At 39.9% G+C, this 20,849-nt stretch overlaps 1 protein-coding gene across 1 annotated transcript in view; it reads right to left on the bottom strand.

Annotated features, from left to right (window-relative positions):
• Positions 1-2,831: 2,831 nt before the first annotated feature.
• Positions 2,832-20,849, bottom strand: part of Tcf20 (transcription factor 20) — a gene marked incomplete at its 3' end in the record, with an annotated part of 35,942 nt that continues 17,924 nt past the window's right edge. Inside the window, exon 2 of the mRNA XM_028788775.1 lies at positions 2,832-2,925. Within this exon, the coding sequence (XP_028644608.1) occupies positions 2,832-2,925 (94 nt within the window). The remainder of the gene's footprint in view (positions 2,926-20,849) is intronic.

A 20,849-nucleotide genomic window follows, 5' to 3' on the forward strand; every position in this document is an offset into this window, starting at 1 on the left:
CACTGGCTGTGGTTCCCAGCACCCCCATGGCGGCTTACAACCATCTACAATTCCAGTTCCAGTGATCCAATACCCACTTCTGATCTCTGAGGACACTAGGTATACACATGGTGTCCAGACATATATGTACGTTAAACACTCATATGTATAAAATAAAAACAGGTTGAAAAGGAAAGGGGGGGCATATAAAGGAAAAAAACAGGAAGCTGAGCAAGCTATTAAAAACAAACCAGTAAGCAGCATTCCTCGGTGGTCTGTGCCTCAGTTCCTGCCTCTAGTTTCCTGCCCTTAGCAATGGCCCACGATCTGAAACCTGTAAAATGAAGCAAAGCCTTTCCTTTCCTCCCCTAGGTTGTTTTGGTCAGTGTTTATTACAGCAACAGAGAAACCAAACTAGGATACAGAGCATGTAATCCCACTGCTGGGGATGGGGGAAACAGAGACCAGAGGAGGATCAGGGGGGCTTGCTAGCAGGCAGCCCAGCTCAAAACAAAATGGAGAGCTCAGTGAGACCACCTCAAGGCAATGAGGTGCTGTGATAGAGCAGGGCGACCTGCCACCCTAGTACACGGCATGCACTGAAACTTCCCCCAAAACAAATGGGTTCCACTGTAGCGTTTTCATGTATTATTTTTGTTGATGCTCCCGTCTCACCAACCTGTCTGTTTTCTTCCCCTGTCAATAACCAGAGGTACTCCACGTTCATGTCACATGCACTCTGTAATTCCTTTCCCACCCTGCTAAACCACTTTTCCTTTCAATTTTGTGATTTACATCCATGCCCTCATCCAGAGACACACAGGCATGCGCGTGCGCACACACACACACAATATATATATTTATATATAGTGTGTATGTGTATGTATGTATGTGTATGTGTGCGTATATACATATATATTAATTAGAATCTAAGACCTACATGAGAGAAAATGTGTAGTATTTCATTAACTCTATTGTACTATACTGTTTGCTCAATATAGTTTCCAGTTCCATCCACTTTTCTACAACTTAGTATACTAGTGCTTTCCAATTCAACTACAGATTTAGTGAAATCTCTATCAAAATTTTAATAGTCTTCTTTTTGCAGAAATGGGTATCTTCACTTTGAATTTCATATGAAACAAAGAGGGATCCAGTATAGTCAAAACAATCTTGGGGGCGGGGGGGTGGTGGCATACAATTTTTCCACATCTCTTATTCCTGACTGGAGATGGAACACAACTGGAGACTGAACCTGGGACCTTGCACATACTAAAGTAAGCATTCTACCATCCCCAATTTGAAAACCTATTGCAAAGCTATAGTAATCACGATAGTAGAATACTGGATGGGGCCAGAAAGCCCCAAGCATAGTGGTCAGCTGATTTCCAACAACGTGCCAGAATCGCATCACTGAATGAGGGAAGAATGATTATCCTATAAATAGAGCTAGGACAACTGCATAGCTGCTCATGAAAGAACAGCTCTGAATTGCTATTCCACAAAATAGTCAAAGACTAAAATAAAAGATCTAAAACTATAAAACTCCTAGTTAAAAAAAAAAAACAAACAAACATCAAAACCCTGTGTTGGATTAGGTGTTAATAACTTAAGATGGCACCAAAAGAAAAAAAGTAAGATAAATTAGATTTCATCAAAAGCACACTTTTACTGAGGATACAGCTCAGCTGGAAGAGTACTTGTCTAGCATGCACAATGTCATATCCTCAGTATAATGTAAATTAGGCATGGTAGTGTTCACCTGTAATCTTAGCACTTGGGAAGTAGAGGCAGGAGGATCAAGAGTTTAAGCTCATCCTTGACTACATAAGTTGGAAGCCATCTGGGCTATCTATATGAGACCCTGTCTCAAAAAAAAAAAAAAAAAAAAAACCAGGTCAGGGAGACAAAATAAGTAAAACAACAATTTAACAATGGACAGAGAACTGGAATAGACACTTCTCCATAAAGCTGTACAAATGGCCAATAACCACACAGAAAGATGTTCAACATCATTAGAGAAGTACAAAATCAAACTATACATAGCAATATAGCAGCTCACACTTACTGGGATGTCTATAGTTATAATGAAGACATGTAAGTAGGTTTGGTAAGGATACTGAAAAATTGGAATCCTAATACATTGTTGGTGGGACTGTAAAATGTGTATATATTTTGGAAAACAATATGGCTATTCCTCTAAAGGTTAAACATGGAATTATTATATGTAGCTATTCTATGGTGACATGATTCATAGAAGTGAAACAAATCTCATGGCCATCAACTGACTAAAGGTGACTCTAACCAGCACATTCTAGATAACAGTTTAGAAGAGAAAATGAATAAAGTACTAACTAACATATGCTGCTACACGGATGAACCTTAGGAATACTGTAACTGAAAACCCCAGGCACAAAATGTTAAATAGCACATGATTCAATTTATATGAAGTGTCTGAACTAGGCACACCTATTGAAACAAAGTGAATCTCTAATTGCCAGCAGAGCTGGAGTGAGGGGAAGGAAGGTTAATGCTTTACAAGTGATGAAAACCTAAATGTTAAATATACTGGAATAATGGCTGCTCAACTCCACAAACACATAAAAACTACTGAATTGTATGTACACTTAAATAGGTAACTCATACATGAAGTAGATGAACAAAACAGGTATTTTTAATATTGCTCCATTGTTGTCTCCTCTTTACATTTGTTGTTGTTTTTTTTTTTTTTAAGAACTTACAAATAGAAGAGAAATAAGGGAGACAACAGAAATATACAGAAGGGAAGTTAATGAATTTGTATCTCCTAGCTCTCTGGATGCTCTCAAAAAGGGTGTGTGGTCCCAACTTACCTGCGTCAATGGCACATGGGTAATGGTATCGGAAGGAGCAGCCTTTGTTGTAGCAGCCCAAAGTAGCGCCAGCCTCCTGGCAGTGGGAGCATTTCTGAAAGGAAGATAGGCATGTTAGTAACTCCAGATCAGACCTCCTCTTGCACATCTTCCCTTTACCTCATTAGTTCAGCCTCAGCATGGCCTTTGTGGTTGGAGGGATCTGTGGTAAGACAAGTTGGTAGATCTCTCACCAACGCTTGCTGACCACACAGTGGAAGAGATCCAGCAGACTGTTTTAAGGCTAGGCCTCATGAATAACATCAAATCAAACAGAACACACTGGGGCAAGCGACACTCTATAGTATGTGGCAGACTCACTAGTGGATGTGGTGCTCAAACCTGCCTATTTTACCCACTTCCTCCCTGATCTACTGAAATTTCTTTCTATCATGTGCTATCTGTAGATCCTGTTTCTATTTCTGCCATAGAAATCTTGTGTAGGAGGAGAGTTAAGGTAGATATATATATATATATAGATATATATATATATATATCTATATATATATATATATACACACATACATAGAAACCTTTTACAATTAAAAGGATTTGGTTTCTAGCTTTTATAATTTTATAAGATTTTATTTTTAATTTTGATCTACTTATCCCAAATGCCCAACATAAGTATATTTCTTTCCAGAAAATATGAGTTCCTGTATGTAAATGCTATTTTTGTAAATGAATCCTATTTTAAAAATACTAGGAAATCTGTCATGAATTCCTGGCTAAGTGAGACACTATTCTCTGATTGCAGTGCTCCTCCTTATATGGTCAGATACTCTTAAAGCAGGGCACATCTCTGTTGTCACCTTGATGTGGCTGTTGTGAGTACTCATACTGTCTATACTATCAACAACATTACCAAAACACAATCACATGTGGCCCTACTAAGGAAAGATGCAGATTTTCTTCAACTTTCCTGAGTGTGGCTAGCCAGAAGACACAGGTGGTTGTTCCTGCTTCTATGAAAAATAAAATGTGTGTGCTCCTTAAACCCTTACTTCTGAGCTGGCAAAGTTCCCAGTACACTGGCAACTGTGGAGCCTAAATGTTCACCACGTTGTCAGATGATATTGCTTTGAATATGGATTAATGCATTCACCTGGTAGGACCTGCACATGGCCACTGTACAGGTTGGATAGGTAAAGGATCAGAGGGGCAGGACCTAGCATTAGGTCACAGGTAAGGATGTCTCTCAGAGACAAATTCCTCCCTCTCAGAAGACCAAGATCCTTTTGGGTGTCAATAATCAGTAATGTTTACTTGCACCTAAGAGAAGAAAGCAAAGATCATTTAGCCTGGAATAAACCAAGGACAATTAAGAGCACTTATGGAATCTCCAGGTTATCTACGGTCTGTGCCTCCTTCAGGAAAAAAAGGCCTTATCACCAAACCAAAGAAACAGAAGACAGTCGATCTATCAGTGGCAGACTGTCAGCTGTTCCTACTAATCTACTTTTCTTATTCAAGGTACCCAACCAATCATTTATCCAGAGGGTTTGAGTTTCAGGCCCTCTCCATCTTGGAGGATGAATCTTAGTTAATGATTGTCAATGAAAATGGGTGCATCAAGAACTCTTGAAAGTCTACAAGCAAAAGGACTTCTGCAAAAGTCTTGCCATTAAATGGGCAAGATGAAAACAGCAGCATTCTGGAGGCAGAGGCAGGCAGATCTCTGAATTTCAGGTCAGCCTGAAATTTCAATTCACTGGTCTACATAGTGAGTTCCACAACAGCCAGGGCTACACAGTAAGATCCTGTCTCAAAATAAAACCAGCCAATCGATCAACCAAGCAGAAAACCAGACCATCTTTCTCAGCCTCCCTTGAGTACAAACAACAGGATCTGGAACAGTCATCTAATCAACAACACAAGACAATCCTGACAAAGCCAGTCCATCTGCAGGGACAGCAGAGTGGGAAGATGAGAGACTTGGACTTACTGTGACACTGTTGAGCACTAACCCAATCAACCCAAGAATTGCCCATCTCCAGACTTTTACAGGACAACAGCCAGACACAGACATTCAGGCAGACACATGCATAAGCGCATGCTCATATTTTCATTCTCTCTCTCTGTCTCTCTGTGTCTGTCTCTGTCTCTGTCTCTGTCTCCCTCCCTCCCTCCCTCCCTCCCTCCCTCCCTCCCTCCCTCCCTCTCTCTCTCTCCTGCTTTCTCAATTAATTTTACAACCTATAGTCAACATTCCATAACTGATACAGAAAAAGACTATTATCTGACATGGTTCTGGACAAGGAAGGTTAACTACAGACTCCACACTCTAAATAATTACTTTGTAAGTGACTCTCCCACTGCCTTACTATGTGTGACCTGCCAATTTCCTAACTTTTATTGAATCCACCCTTAAGGACAGTACTAACAGTGCTCACCTCACAGAAGCTGTCAGTATTACATGCATTAATTCAGACTTAACATAGTGGCTGGATCAGAACTGCTGTTAAGTCACCCAAGATGACTACAGGCCAATGACCCACTACAAATGTCCTACAGATCAAAAAGTTAACAATCACCCATAAAGTGGCCTTGTTATCACTCATTTACAGATGAGAACCGAAAAAACAAAGACTGGAACATGGATGTCTGTTCCCTTCCTACTTCAACACCAGTTGCTTTATCCTTTGTAAGATCTCTAAAGGAACCTGCCTCTTTCAACTAAAGGCACGATATGGAGCTGGAGAGATGGATCAGTGGTCAAGGACAGTTGACACTCTTCCAGAGGATCTGAGTTTTGTTTCCAGCACCCAGGTGGTGGCCCACAACCATTTTCTAACACCAGATCCAGAGTTCCAGGGGACATAGTACCTTCTTCTGACTTCCTGGGGCACCAGGCACTAATATGGTACACACACAAGCAGACAACCAAAACATTCATATAGATAAAATTTTTAAAAGTGCAATAAAACTGACTACAGTGCACCCAAAAAACAGATCCTTCAGGATTGTAAGGACCTCCAAGAAAGTGGCTTATAGATGGTTTAGTTCACTGCTTCACACAACTGTAGTCTGGAGACCAGGAACACCAGGAAGAGCTAAGTTAGAAGGGCAAATCCTCATTCTAAGCAATTGTAGTACACAATGCAAATTCGGAACCGTTAGTTAACTGGTTAACTTGTAACATAGACCCATGAAGTAGGAATGAGTGACTAGAATTTATGAGAGTCATTTAGTGTTTTCTCTACTAGACTTCTGTATACTCTACACAGCAATCTAAAGATTATGGGTGTGAAGGCAGAACTGAGGCCTCAAATGATGTTCATCTGAATCTCCAGTATCAGTGACCTTTAATATTTTTGCAGAGGTAGTAAGTCTCAAGATGGGGAAGGTGTGCTAATCATCTGAGTATGGATCTATTTTCAACACACTGATAAAAACAAAGATTCTCTCAGAGTGGGACGGAGCTGCAGGCTTCAGGGAGATGTAGAAATGGGAGCAGGCTTGTGTGCAAGACTGCTACTGACTTTAGAGATGGAAGAAAGGGCCACAAGCCAAAGAATGCAGGGAGTCATAGCTCAAAAAAGGCAAGCAAACAAAAACCTTCGCTAAGCTTCCAGAAAAGAAGCAGAGCACAGATAACAACTGAATTCCAGCAAGTGGGACTCACGCTGGACTTGTAACCTGAAAACCTGTAAGGTAACCGGCATGTGGTATCTCATGGCAAGTAAGTCAGTGCAAGGAATTTCTAAGAAGCTCACAGTGACTGAAAAGTGACTGCTCATTTTTCTCTTACGTTCTTTAATGCAACAGATGTCTCCCTCATGGGAAATACTACAATTTCATTTCCTTTTCATGAAGTCAGTTTTGCTATCACAAGGTTCCCAAAGGTAGCACAGTGAGTCTGTTCACATTTTTTTTTCTTTTTTTCTAGTTGAAGAAGCAGAAACTAAAGCAAAGAACATAGCTTTTTCTTCTAACCACAAGTTCAACACTCCTCACCCTGCCATGCTTCCCTCAGGTACATTCATTCATTCAATCATCCCACATTTTACAAGAACTAATACTTTTAATCCCAGTACCCATGAAACAACTTGGTGGGGCTCTGTGTTCCAGGCCAGCCTGGTCTACGTAACAAAACGAAACAAAACAATCAAACAAGAGAAACTCTAAACAATCAATCAATTAATCAATAAATGTGCATCCTACGTGCCAATTGACAAAGACAAAATATAAAAACCTATCTCTATAAATTCTCAATTTGTCCACTCTATACCAAACTTTAGCCAGTATAATTTCCAATTAGGTTTTTATCCCTTGTTTTACCTGAAGAAAAATTTTACCTTCACTTTTCCCATACTATAATTATATCACACTGTAATTATACTAAGTCACTCCATAGCAAATGTCCCTGACTTAGGAGGGTGAGCAGGCAGAGCAGTGGCAGTACCCAGACAATACAAGCTCAGTGCAGACTACATTATGATTTTCAATCTTGACACATTTTTTTTCTGCCCTTTTTCTTTAACTTTTTATTGAGACAGGGTCTCATATAGCTCAGACTAGCCTCGAATTTAATTTCCTTCCTTTCCTTTTATTTTAAAAAAAAAAAAAAAAAAAGCCTTGACATGGCCTGTAACTTGCTATGTAGGCAAGAGAGATCTCAAATTCAAGAAGGTCCACCTGCCTCTTACAGATACTAAGATTATAGGTATGTTATCACCACTCCAAGATGCATTTTTTCAAACAGATAACAGCCTAAACTGAAGAAGGAAGGGAAATTTTAGTTTTCTTTTAACAGAAAAAGTGAAAATTATTTTCAGGTAACTCTGACAGACAAACAAACAAACATAAAACCCTAATATTTCTAGACACCAGAAACTTGTCAATAAATTACAAAATGTCTTAGCTTCTGGGCAGATTTAAAAAGACATTCATGAAGCCTGGACTTTCACAAGTGCCTGTCACTGTCTAGAAGCAGGGCTTGGTGACTTGAAGTGGCAAACTACAGTGGCAGAATCAACTAGGAGCCATCTAGTCCACATCTGAGGGAGGCTACAGAGGAAGAATACTGTATGACTCTTCACACAGCAGCATTTCCCCCTGAGCTAACAGTGACCTGAATAATCATGCTGCGTAATCAACATCTGAGCAGCCTAGAGCACTGCAGCAGCCAGGTCAGTGCATCGATACCGATCAATTCTGAGAAAGCCTTTCAGACTTGTATCCTAGCTTCAGCACTGCATTCTTTTGTTCATGCCTACAGTATTTACTCTAGCATCACTGGACGGGGCACACTGAAAATACAGGCTGATGGAAAGAATGCAAGGAATACATGAAGCAAACTAATGAAGCTGACTTTTTCAGTATTTGTTTAAAAGCTGATGCTTGGGAAATGTCGGCAAAGTATTCATTTTTGGCTACCTATAATCATCTCTCTTAATTACACCTCCTATATCTAGAACAGAGACATCTGTAACTCTCACTGTGTACTCCTGCTACATGACTGCAACATGGTCTCCATCCAAGGCATTACATTACCCTTTGTGGCCATAGGGTGCAACTTTTTTATCCCATTAACTTTTTTCCAGTGGGCTTTAAAGTGTTGGCCAGGACAGTATATGCTTTAGTCTTTTCTTGGAACAAGATACTCTCCTGAGGTTTCTCTATCAAAGTTCTTATCTGGGAGCACAGCATGCTTTGTCTTGGAGGATGGCACCTGTGCCAACCCTAGAACTATACCCTGAGGGGTGGAGAAATGGCTCAGCAGTTAAGAGCACTAACTGCTCTTCCAGAGGTCCTGAGTTCAATTCGCAGCAACCACATGATGGCTCACAACCATCTGTAATAGGATCTGACAGTGACAGTGTACTCACACTATAAATTAAAAAAATCTTTTAAAAAAGCAGCAGCATACCCTGAGTGTCTTTATATCCAACTCAGAGGACCTTGGCAGCCCGGAGTTCTTTCTGTCCAAGCCCCTTTGTTTAGCGCTCCGACAGGTACACAGAGGTACTAGTAGTACTCATGTCCCACAGCTGTTCTGCAAGTGTCAATTTTAGAACCTGAATTCATTAAATTCAAACCTCAGAAGTTGTTAAGTACAAGAAGTCAGGTAGCACTCACATTAGCAGCACTCACTGGCTAAAGTCTACTTTTGTACTTAACATGAAGTTTCCAGGTTTGACTGGCACTTTATATAAGCATGGTTGGTCTAATTTGACTATTATCCAGGTCCAAATCAGCACAGGTCTAGTGAATAAAAGATTCAGGGCCAAAAGCCATCACATCAACCTTACTCTTGGAAAATGGAGATACTTGCTTTACTTTCCTCATAAAGTTGTGTAAAATCACTGTAAAAGAAATCTTATAAACTACAAAAAAATGTAATTATTTGATTTATAAAAAATATGAAATATTGGGCTGGAGAGATGGCTCAGTGGTTAAGAGCACTGACTGCACTTCCAGAGGTCCTGAGTTCAAATCCCAGCAACTACATGGTGGCTCACAACCATCTGTAATGAGATCTGATGCCCTCTTCTGGTGTGTCTGAAGACAGCTACAGTGTATTCATATATAATAAATAAATAAATCTTTAAAAAATATATACGAAATATCTTTGTACATGTATTATTCTTGGCCCCTACTAATATCAAAACTTGGATACAGTAAACATCTAATAGTCTATCAAATTAAGGCAGATTAAGTCATTTATTTATTAACATACTTTTCCCACTTAGACCGGGACCTTAAAAAAAGCAGACTGTGGGGCCTGTCACTTTTCTTACAGCCTTTTTATAAGTGAGTGAGGCAGCTGTGTGCATCTCAGCATTTCCCCTTTCGAACGTTGAGGACAGTCTGCTCCTGCCAGCTTCATTGGCTACTATTTACTTTCACTGGACTTCCTCTCTCAAGTCTTCCATGGTTGAGCAATATTTTTCTTTTTAAGTCTCTTGAAGCATTTTGCATTTGAAGATGTTTAAACAGAGACTGAAATACACATGAACACATAACAAATGAAAGAATTAACAAGAGTCCAAAAACACTGACAACATGAGAAGGGCTTACTGAGCCAATCTGAGCCATCTGAGTTACATTACATCACATCCATCATGGTGGCACACTGCCCTGAACTGAGGCAGAAGAATTTCAAGTTTGGCCAGCTGACTTACAAAGCAAGACACCTTGTCTGAAAAGGCAAAAAAAAAAAAAAAAAGGCCATATAGGGCACTCCTAGGATACTCTGTATAAAAGCAATAAAAACTAACAGTGGCATTTCTAGTCATTTTCTGCTACTTTCCATTTCAGCAGCAGGAGACCAGGTTGGAAGGAAGGGTAGCTGCTAAACATTTCAACGCACAATATCTTTATGTATGCTCAGTCATCTTGCTTTAGTGTGAACACTATAGATGATAAATAAACATGTGATGCTAAGGTGGGTAATTATTCCAAACAAGTTATCCATAAAGGGGAAAACTCTTAATTATCACACATGGGCTGAACTTCAACTATCATTATAGCAGGCACAGGTACTGGCCACTTGCTGTGGGTTTTAAATGCTCTGCAATTCCCTAACTCCATTTCTCTGCAGTTTTAGTCTTCAGGATCAGCAATGATAATTTACGAAGGCAAACAAAGTAATCTAAAGCAATTTCACAAACAAAATTCATCCACTTGCAACAATTCAAGTTAAAGTCCATTCCCCATTCCTTCTAGGTATTAAAACATTACTTACAAGGTTTCCTTTAATCATGTTTCTCTTGTACATGCACACCCATATTCTTATGCTAATTCACTGTCAGAACTATGGTTATTATGTGTCAGTAACAGGCTTCACTAGTGATGGTTCTGTGGGCTGTCCAGCTGCTTGTTTTTTAATCAGTTTGTATTTTATCTTACCCACAGATATATATATATATAGTTGTTGTTAAAATAATTTTAATCAGAGGGTTTCTTTTTCAGTCCAAGAAGAAAATCACACAACTTTCCTGAAAATGTTTCTCTTAGGAAGTTTTTTCCATGTTAGAAAAAAAGAGATTTATGTTAAGTGTTTAGAAAGGAGGAGTTCTGTGTGCTGAGCTTAAGGAAGCTAGGCTTAAGGAAGTAAATTAGCACTTTTCCTCTGCAAACCTGACTAAGGCTAAACCCAGCAGGAGCAGAAACCTTCAGCAGCCCTGCCACAGGGAGAGAGGGCAACACCTTCAAAAGTGTAGAAATGCATCTTATAAACAGAGCTTAAAACCTTGAATTCTAAGTTGCGTATTTTTAATTTACCGGTTGTCAGTATACTACTGGCTGGATAAAAAGAATGGTTACATTTTGTGCTTTGTGAAACTAACAGACCATCCTTTGGCTGAAATCACTAACTAGGGAAGTGACTCTTTATAGCACCACTTCTCTCTAGGGCTCAGACCATCTGTGAGCTCAGTACATACACAGGAACCCAAATACGAAACTGCTTATCTGTAAGGCACCCAAATAAAAAACTGTGATTTAACATAGTATCTGCCTTAATTAGACACATCTAACAAGATTTCTAACCAGTGAAGATACTACTAAAACACAAATCTCCAAAGATCGTCCCAACCTTCTGCAATAGGAACCTTTATTTTTTACTAACTCTCTGTGCACTTATATTTGCATTTAATTCACCATTTCTTGCTCAGGCCTCTGTCTCCCCAACACTCTCATCTATGCAAACTTTCAATTGAGTAAGTAGGACTCTATAGGTTAAGGTCCTGCCAGGCAAAGCTGCTCTATCCAGTAGAAAGGAAATTATTTATGCTTATGGCTTTGGAAATGCATAAAGCTACCAGGAATTTAATCATGGGGATTCACCCCAAGGCCTTATTGAAACTTAATCATCTCCTAAAGGTCCCACCCTTAAATAACTTATATGGAATGTGTCTCCATCATCCTTATACTTCACAGTTGAAATTAAATTTCAACACTAAAATGTTGGGGGACAATCAACCATATGGGAATGGTAGCATATTTAAGTTATTGTCAGTGAAACTGCCCACAGATCATAGTTCCCACACCCCAAGGTTAACCAGGGGTTAACAATGTCTTAGCCAGGCATTAGAAAAGGTGACATTCTGTACATTTCAGGTCACTTGGACTCTGATGGGCATTCTTATTCCTGGTAACTTGTACTGGAAGGAAAAACTTGGTCCAGATCTTCAAGAGCACTGTGGTGCTCAGGTCTGCAGCCAACTCACCAATACTGAGTTCTCTGAAATGACATCTCATTTTCTCAGAGTATGATTTTGTCACTTGTAGCTGCCCTGCCCAAAGTAAGAGGTGAGTTACAAATGCAGACTAAGGATACAACACTGGGAGACTGCTCAGCTCCAAGGGTAATGACTACAGGTTTGATCCATCACACTTCATCCCGCTTTAGTTTCTCCCAGGAAAAAGGACTGAGAAGCCAAGAGAAGAGTACTTCAACAGGTGAAAAAAGTGAAAACATCTCAAGGTTAAAAAGTCTAATTAAAATGTTCCTCTCCTACCTCCATTTCATTTATATGTTTGTTAGATGCCTGTTTGCACACATATGCACGTATTGGGCCATAGGTCAACATCCAGTGATTTTTTTCTCCATCTATTTCTTTTGGGGGTGAGGGTAGGGGTGGCATTTGACCCCAGAGAGTGAAGATACAGATCCTTGTGAGCAGCCTTGTGGGAATCAAATGTGGGTCACTAGAAGAACAGTTAGCACTTTAAACCACAGAGCCATCTCTCTAGCCCTTCTCCAACTTACTTTGTAAAATAAGGTCTCTTGCTGAACCTGGAGCACATGAATTCTGCTAGACTGGCTGGCCAGCAGCAAGCCTCTGACCTCAGCCTGCCTCTCCTTCTCCATCACTGGGATTACAGGCACAAGTGGCTTTTTTATGTGTGTGCTGAACATCCAAACTCAAGTCCTCAAACTATGTTGCATAGCAAGCATTTTACTAAGTCACGCTATTTGTTTTGTTTGTTTTTGAAACTGGCCTCACTTGTAGCCCAGGCTGGCCTAGAACTAATAATGCAGCTCAGACAAGCCTGGCGTCCACCATGTCTTCTGATTCAGTTTAAGTACTGGGATTATAAGTGTATGTGAACATGACTGGCTCTCGTGTTCAATATTTTAGTGTCCACTCACTGCTGAGACAAATCTTATTCATCCAACAACCTAAAAGTGTAGTTCTTGTACTATTTTCCAGGATAAGAATTAGGCTAAGAGGCTATCAGACATCATTTTCCAAAAAATCAATTCCTAGAAGAATGTGTGGATGAAGGCTAATTTGAGGTCTCTAATGCTCTGTAATTAATCACTGCTAACAAATTCCTCTGGTGTCTTCAAAGACTATTAGTAAACCCCAGGGCTTTTGTGCTCCCTCCTTCTAGCCCTGGGCAGCAGGATCAACGCTACAATAAGATGGTGGCATTGTAGGAGTTTTCTTTTATAAACGGGATTACAAAGAAAAAAAACAAGTAGAGGATGAAAATAGCTAAACTGTCAAAATTAAAAATACACCAATGAATTAAGAGATCCAAATTCAGGAAGCCAAAGGCCATACTTGGTACTTACTGATGGGGAAGTACCACAGGGTGTATTGTCTGGGTAGGTTTCTGGAGTTTTCTAGAGCTAATCTAGAAAGGCTTGAACATGGTCTTTAGAACCAAACTGGAAGATCTTGTCCATAATCACCTTAATAGTTCCCTCCTCTTTTTCCTAAGAGGTAGGATAATATAGGTCTGGAAGGACAGAATGACAGAATCACCAAGATTCAATTACTGGGAAGTATTTGATGAGAAAGGTTTCTGCAGCATGGTTGAAGCCAAGCCCAGCCTTGCCAGGACTTTAAGTTAAAGCAACTTTATAGAGATACTTATCAACAACCACAGGACAGGAAGGAGGGAGGAAGGGAGAGATGAAAGAAGGAAAGAACAAATCATGCCTGCTAATGCAGCATGTTCTTCATTTATGGACTCTTAGGTGACCTAGTCTAAGGTGTCAAAGTGAAGGAGCACATTATCTCCTGAAGGGGTGCGGCCCACAGGCTAATTGTTGAAGACTGCTTTTGCCCAAGAGACAAGTGGGAGAGGAAGGCAGTGACAATGAGAAAGACAGGAACAGAGGCTGGACATGTTCTTGGTGGATCACAAACTTCTGAGGGCACAGTGGAAGAGCCTGGGAAGCAGGAAGCTGTGCATCTTGATGTGTGCAGATTTCTCCTGCCAATTAAAGTCACTCCAAATGACAACACTGGGCCTGGGTACAGTAGGACTCTAGGCCTGATGCCTTTCCCACATACCCTTCCCAATTCAAGTGAGCTTCTTGGTGTTTATACAAACTCACAGCATCCAGGGACCATGGCATCACAGCATTTATTCAGGTGCTGACCTAAGCTAAGCTACAAGGCCACTGAGTTGAAAAGATTAGGAAACCACCCACTAGAAACCCTTGAACTGTTATTTTTGCACTTAACTTATAAATAAGAAGTATCTTAGAACTAATTAACAGAGACAAGATATAAATCCTTGTTTCCTACCAACTCCTCCTCCTCCAGTACTCTCTCTGCCTTAACGAATGGTACTGAATACAGGCATCCTGGGCCTGAAGGCCAGAGACATTGGTTCTTGCCTACCTTTCCAACCTCACTGCACTCTTATTTCAGCCAACTCTGCTGCACCAAAGCTATGTCCTCCTGTTCTCTATCCGCCAAACTTCATGCTTCCTGGTAGCCTGCAGTGGCAGTCATTCCCTCTACTGAAAGTGTCTCAGATCCCAAGGCTGACTCTCTTCATCATTCTCTTTTCAGATTCTCAGAAAACCTTTGCCTGGTCCCAATCTAAAGCAGCCATTCGGTCAGTCTTCATCGCATGGCTTCAGCTCACTTACTTGAGCTGATTTATTCCTGGCACATAATGGAGATGCTAATTAAATGCTGGGTAAATAAACTGAGTATTTGGTGCTACTGAATGCATAGCTAGGTTTCAGCAAGATCACCTCAGAGGTGAAGAGACAGTTCAGCAGTTAAAAGTAATCCTTTGCATATATGGGAACTGAAGTTTAGATCCCAGCACTCACACAGCAAACTTGTGTGAAAGTTTGAAACTCACAGAACAAATTTGTGGGTGTGCCCCACAAATGCCTATATCCCCAGTGCCACAGAAAATGGAGACAAGAGGATCAATGGAATGGAAAACATAAGCCCCAAGTTCAAGAAGAGACCCTGGCTCAGATAAATGGGCAGAGAGTGATGAGTAAAAGGGCACTAATACCTACAGATACCTACACACACACACACACACACACACACACACACACACACACACACACACCTTAAAAACCAACCAACCAACCAACCAAGAAAACCCAAGAAGAAAGATCCTGCTGGGCATGGAGAATGAACTGATGCAGTCAAAATACAATACAAGGAAACCAGTGAAGAAGTCATTCTGATAGAAAGATGAAGGTTTGAGCCAAGGGAGTGACTAGAGCATGAGATATAAAGATGAGATATGTAGGAAACATTAATCCATAGAGCGTAATGTCTGGATGAGAGAGGAGTCTAAGTCTCCAGGCTTCTGAATGGATAGGAAACTAGATACAGTACACTAGCACCTGCATGTTCTGGTTGCAAGGTTTTAAGCAGCTGGATTGGCAGACCTAGAACTTGAGATCAGTGTGTTAAGAGGTCATGCTTTTTCACAGGAAACATGGAAGTCTGCTGCCACCATCATCACCAACATAGGAAAGAAGAAAGCCTGCACAGGAGCAGACTTATAGCAAGGTCCCTAACATACCACACTTCAAAACCAAGAGCAAGGACAAGGAATTAAGATTAATGCTGGCAGTCCAACTAAATGTATGTGTAACCAGTATTAATAACATGTGAATTCCAAACAGCACCTGCTGCCAAGAAGTGAGGACAGAGAATCAGGTGAGCTGAGGTCAATGTAATTTGCTTGGTTTTGGTTGGTATAGTAATATTTTTAAGATAAGGTCTCATTGTATAGCCCAGGCTACCTTCAAACTCATGATTCTCTTGCCTTAGTCTGCCAAAGGCTAGGATTATATTCATGTGCCACCACGTCTCATCTTCAATGTGCTTTTCAAGAATAAAGATATATTTATGCATCCAGACCTGCTTTCTAAGATGGGAGGTGCCAAGTTTCCCAGAAACAAACATTTCAAATATTGAGGGATTGCCTTTTCAGAGTGTTAGTGTATTTTTATTTCTTCACCTGGAAACACTACTGAATTCAACAAAGGGAAACACCTAGCAATTATCGCTTTGTTAATTATTACCTGCTAAAGTATTCTAAAATAGTTTTGTACAAGTTGAGTAACTTTTAGTCAGAACAGGGGCCTTAAATCTGAACCAAAATTTCAGGATTTTCAGTCTAAAAATGCCCAGATCCCTCCACAGATTCAGTCACAATGGGCCATGCCTGAGACTGTTGAAAATAGCATTTAACAGAAAGTATTTCCTTCTACTAGTATCTACTTACCTTTGCTCTTTTAACAAAACATGTAAGAGGGGTTCAATGCCAGTACAGTGGTGGGTCTCACTTCTATCTAAGGGATCTTTATCTTTTGAGAGTCGAGTTGGGCTGAAATTTTGTGCATCTGCACAAACTATGAGGCAGTTCTTAAATTTTCCTTATTCATTTCTTGACAGTACATGCTAACACTTTCTAATTAAGCATCAGATCCTAAGTGTATATGGCCCAAATAACTCTTAACAAACCTGAGTTACTTCAAGAATCAGAGATAATGTGACCCTAGGCCATCACTGTATCAGATGCAATCTTGAATGTCCCTATATCTCCATTTCCTGTAATGTCAGGCCTTCAGAGAAAGTAAGCATCAATTTCCACTTCAAAGCTCATTTGACTAAACAGTAAATAATGCACTTTCTCTAGTTTCAATTCAATGTACAAAAGCTTTAAGCTGCATTCTAGGAACTGTGAAATGGTTGCCACTATGTAAAACAGAGAGGGGTGTTTGGGCCAGTAAAATCATTGATTTGCCTCAGATCTCACCACAATTAAATCCAACTGTAGTTTCCTGATGATACTACACTATGAACTATCTTGAGAAAGTTAAAAGAAAAAAAAAAAAGAAACCCCAAAGAGCCATCGTTTGTTCACTTTTTTTGTTCACACTAGCTTCAAGCTTGCTATGTGGTCAAGGATGGCCTTGAACTCTTGATCATCCTCCTCAAGGGCAGAGAATGTGACTCCATGCTCAGCTAAAAGATAGTTACCTCTTCTTCCTATTCCCCTCTTCCAACTGTAATTTATGAGATAATTAAAATAACAACAAGCTCTTTTGCTATACAGATCTTATGATTTCCTATTTTACTTCTGACTTGGACTTAAAAGTTTACTCTTTTGGTGTTGGTGAGATGGCTCAGTGGGATAAAGGTACTTACAGGCAAGCCTGATAACCTGGGTTTAATCCCTGGGACCCACATGGTTTAAAAACAAAACAAAAACAAAACAACTTCTGAAAGTTGTTCACTGAACTTCCCAGGAGTGACATAGCACCTCCCTTCTCTTGAAAGACTTCTAATTTAAAGTTTACTATGTTTACATTTATTTGTAAAGCTAAGTAAAAATCAGTCCTTATTTAAAAATTCTATACTAAAGCCTACTGCTGATTGTAAATATTCTCCAAACCAAAGGAAGGGGTATGAAGTCTACCTTGTACGTACACTAAGTAAACACATGAAGGGCTTTTGGGCTTCAGGTATCTGGGGCTGAACTGCTTCCATACCAAGTTTTTCCTTCTGTCCACACCATATCAACTGTAAACTTTTCTCCTCTTCTCTCAGTGGTATCTTTCCATGCATCCTCCCACCATCCCAACCACTTGCTGGCTAAGTGAGAACGCCTTCACTTGCTTTTAGCTGCCCTACCTACTTAGTATAAAACCTACCCACTATAAATCCTAAAACATTTCTCCAGTCAATCCTTTCTAATTTTCATTTCTCCTTCATATTCAGATGACACCAGCTACTATGCTTATTTGTTCCCACGGCTCTACTTACTGCTCACTTCCTCCTCTTTCCTGAGCATCGTCATGACACACAAACCAGGCCATATGGTTTCTGTGTTTAGCATTCAATCTAGTGGTTTCAAACTGCCCATAAACTGAAAGCTATTAGGATTACCTTAAAGCATCAATGCATCCTCTAAGAGTTCACACATTTCATTAACTGAGGAAGGGGAGGAACTAGGAAATGTCTGCCTTAAATTAGTCTACACATTTTTATACCACACAATCTTAATTTGAGTCTCTATTATAATGCTAATGTACTGAAAAGGTTTACTTACAAATAAAAACAGGGCTGGGGTGGGGTGAAAGGCACACCTTTAATCTTAGCACTGGAGAGGCAGAAGTAGGTAGATTCTGTGAGTTTGAGACTCACTTGGTCTACTATCTATAGTGAGTTCTAGACAGCCAGGGCTATGTAGAAAGACCTTGTCTCAAAAACCAAAACAAACAAAAAAAATCCATTATGGACTAGGGATATATATAGCTCAGTGGTAGAGTACTTGCATAGCATGTATGAGTCTGTGGGTTTAATTCCCAGTATTGCAAAGAACAAAACCAAGTAAAACAAACTTCATTAACAGGCAGGCTCTATTCATCCTTTGGTAGTCACTCTAAAAATTTGCCAACTCACAAGAATATCAATGATTTTTTGTTTGCTTGGGGGTACGATTTTGGGTCTAGTACAAGCCAGGCAAGCACTATCCTGACGCATATAGACCCAGCCCTTCATATTTTTTACTGAGCTTACAGGGCAGACTTCATCCTCTTTTGTTTGCAGAATATACATGTTGACCAATGCTATTTCCAAAGGTACAGATCAATACTTCACCTGAAAATTATACTCTAGTCCCTCCCATACCTAAGTCTCCTTACATGAACAAAAACAAGGAGAAAGTAGCTTATCCCATATGCAAACTATTCTATCAAAGAGATTAAGTTTTGGAGATTCTTGGACTAAGCTCCTGAGAAAACAGGAACTACAGACTACTGAGTGAGCACTCTAATAGGAACCTATTTTTCCTGAAGCCATATATGAAGACACATCATGAGGGCAAACACTAGTCCTCCTGACACATTTTTTTTTTAAATTATATTTCCTCTGAGTGTTGGAATATACCAAGTACTTTCCAAAGAGTAACTTTTTTCCTGTTGTTAGGGATAGAACTTAGGGCCTTGCACATGCCCCCACAGAGGTAGATCTCCAGTCTTCAAAGAGTGCTTACTGCTTACTAATAACTTGCCTTAGAAGGTAGCACTCTAAGTTTCCATGTGTTGGAGGCAAGAGTAAAATACAGAGCAATATCTTAAAGCACTAATTGAGTAAAAAGATGTTATAAGGGCTAGGATTCATAGCAAGCAGCCTGACTTCTGGATGCTCACTCTAGACTCCCTGTATACAGTGGAGCAGAATAGCAAAAGCCAGAAAAGTGGAGATCTTTAGGGCACCTAAAGAACTACCTTGACATTCCTTGATCTTGTTTTTTTCCAACAAATAGGGAAACAGGAAAAAATTAGTAACAGACATAGGTCCTCATAGTCTTAGATTAGAATGAGGAAGAGAAACCTCCATTTTCTGTTAATAGAAAATACATCACCTAGAAAATGGAAAGTTCTCACACAGGACTCTAGGACAAGATAGTGCTTTCTTGATGAATCCCATAGATCTTCCTGTGAAGTCTTGACTTAGTGCTTTTCTAGATACGAGCTAGTTCAGGGGACCCAGGGTTTAGAATGATGTAGTGATTTCAATGATAAATGTCACAATCTCAGGCATTTAGATACACCAATTTGGTCTTCAGTTGGTGGTACTGTTAGGGGAGGGTTAGGAACAAGTATGTCACTGCCATTTCTAGTCTGCTCCATATGCTTGTGGCTCAAGTGGATATGATTGCTGCTTGCTGCCATGCTTTCACACTATGACAGAATCAGATCTCTCTGGAACCATATGCCAAATAACTCTTTATTCTATAAGTTGCCTTGGTCATGAATTATTTATTTACCACAATAGAAAAGCAAACTAGTATGGATGGCTTACTTTTAAGTTCCCTCAAGCACTTTAGCATTGCCACTAGTTTTCTAGTAGGAATTCAGACTGCTGCTATGAGACCCCATGCCTACCTTTAGAAAATTCACTGTAGTAGCTCCTAGATCCATACTTCAGAAGCAGTTATTTGGCTTGCCATACAGCAATCTATGTATCTGTGACTTGTTTATCAATATTTGTGTTACGGTCTTATAGCATTTTCAAGAAAGTACTACTCTGTTTCTTCTAAGTTTTACTTTTAAATCTGCTATAATGTGCCTCTAACATTCTTTTTAAAAAAAAAAAAATCAAGAACAGGCTGCAGGAAAAGTATAGTTCTTCAGTTTGTCGTAACTGTTCTATAAGATTAATAATATATTCAATAAAATTAAAAACTGAAAAATTCACCTGAAATTCCTTAGAATTTAGGGTGAATCATTCCTGAAAGGCAGTTAATTCTTTCTCTAGATGTTTAACACTAATGATGTTATGTAGAGGTAAAAAGATTCCATACAGTTTTAAAGAAAGAGGTACATGAAATAATTACAACTTTTCTCCAATAAGCTTCAAGCTGTGGTAACAGATGAAAAAGCCTCGGGCCAGCCATAGGAGATCCACCTATGTACACAAGGAGAGAAGTATGAGCTAAGACAAGCAAGTGGCTGTAAGACTAGGGGCCATGAGGGTAAGAGGAGATGGAGAAGAGAGGAAGCAGAACCGGAATGTCACTGTGACCTGCCTGTATACTTACTGGAAGTTGTGACCCATGTGTGTAGAGGCAAAGTTAATGCAAAGCTCCAGTGAGATCTGGCAGCAGCACTCCTGTCAGGCTGTGGAAGCCACTGATTTTAAAAAGCATGTAAATGTGAATTCAGAGACCACGGAGAGTATGGCTTACCTCACAGTCAACAAGAAAGACCACGGAGAGCATGGCTTACCTCAC

This window comes from Grammomys surdaster, unplaced genomic scaffold, assembly GCF_004785775.1.
Source record: "Grammomys surdaster isolate TR1022 unplaced genomic scaffold, NIH_TR_1.0 125767, whole genome shotgun sequence".
Lineage (NCBI taxonomy): Eukaryota > Metazoa > Chordata > Mammalia > Rodentia > Muridae > Grammomys > Grammomys surdaster.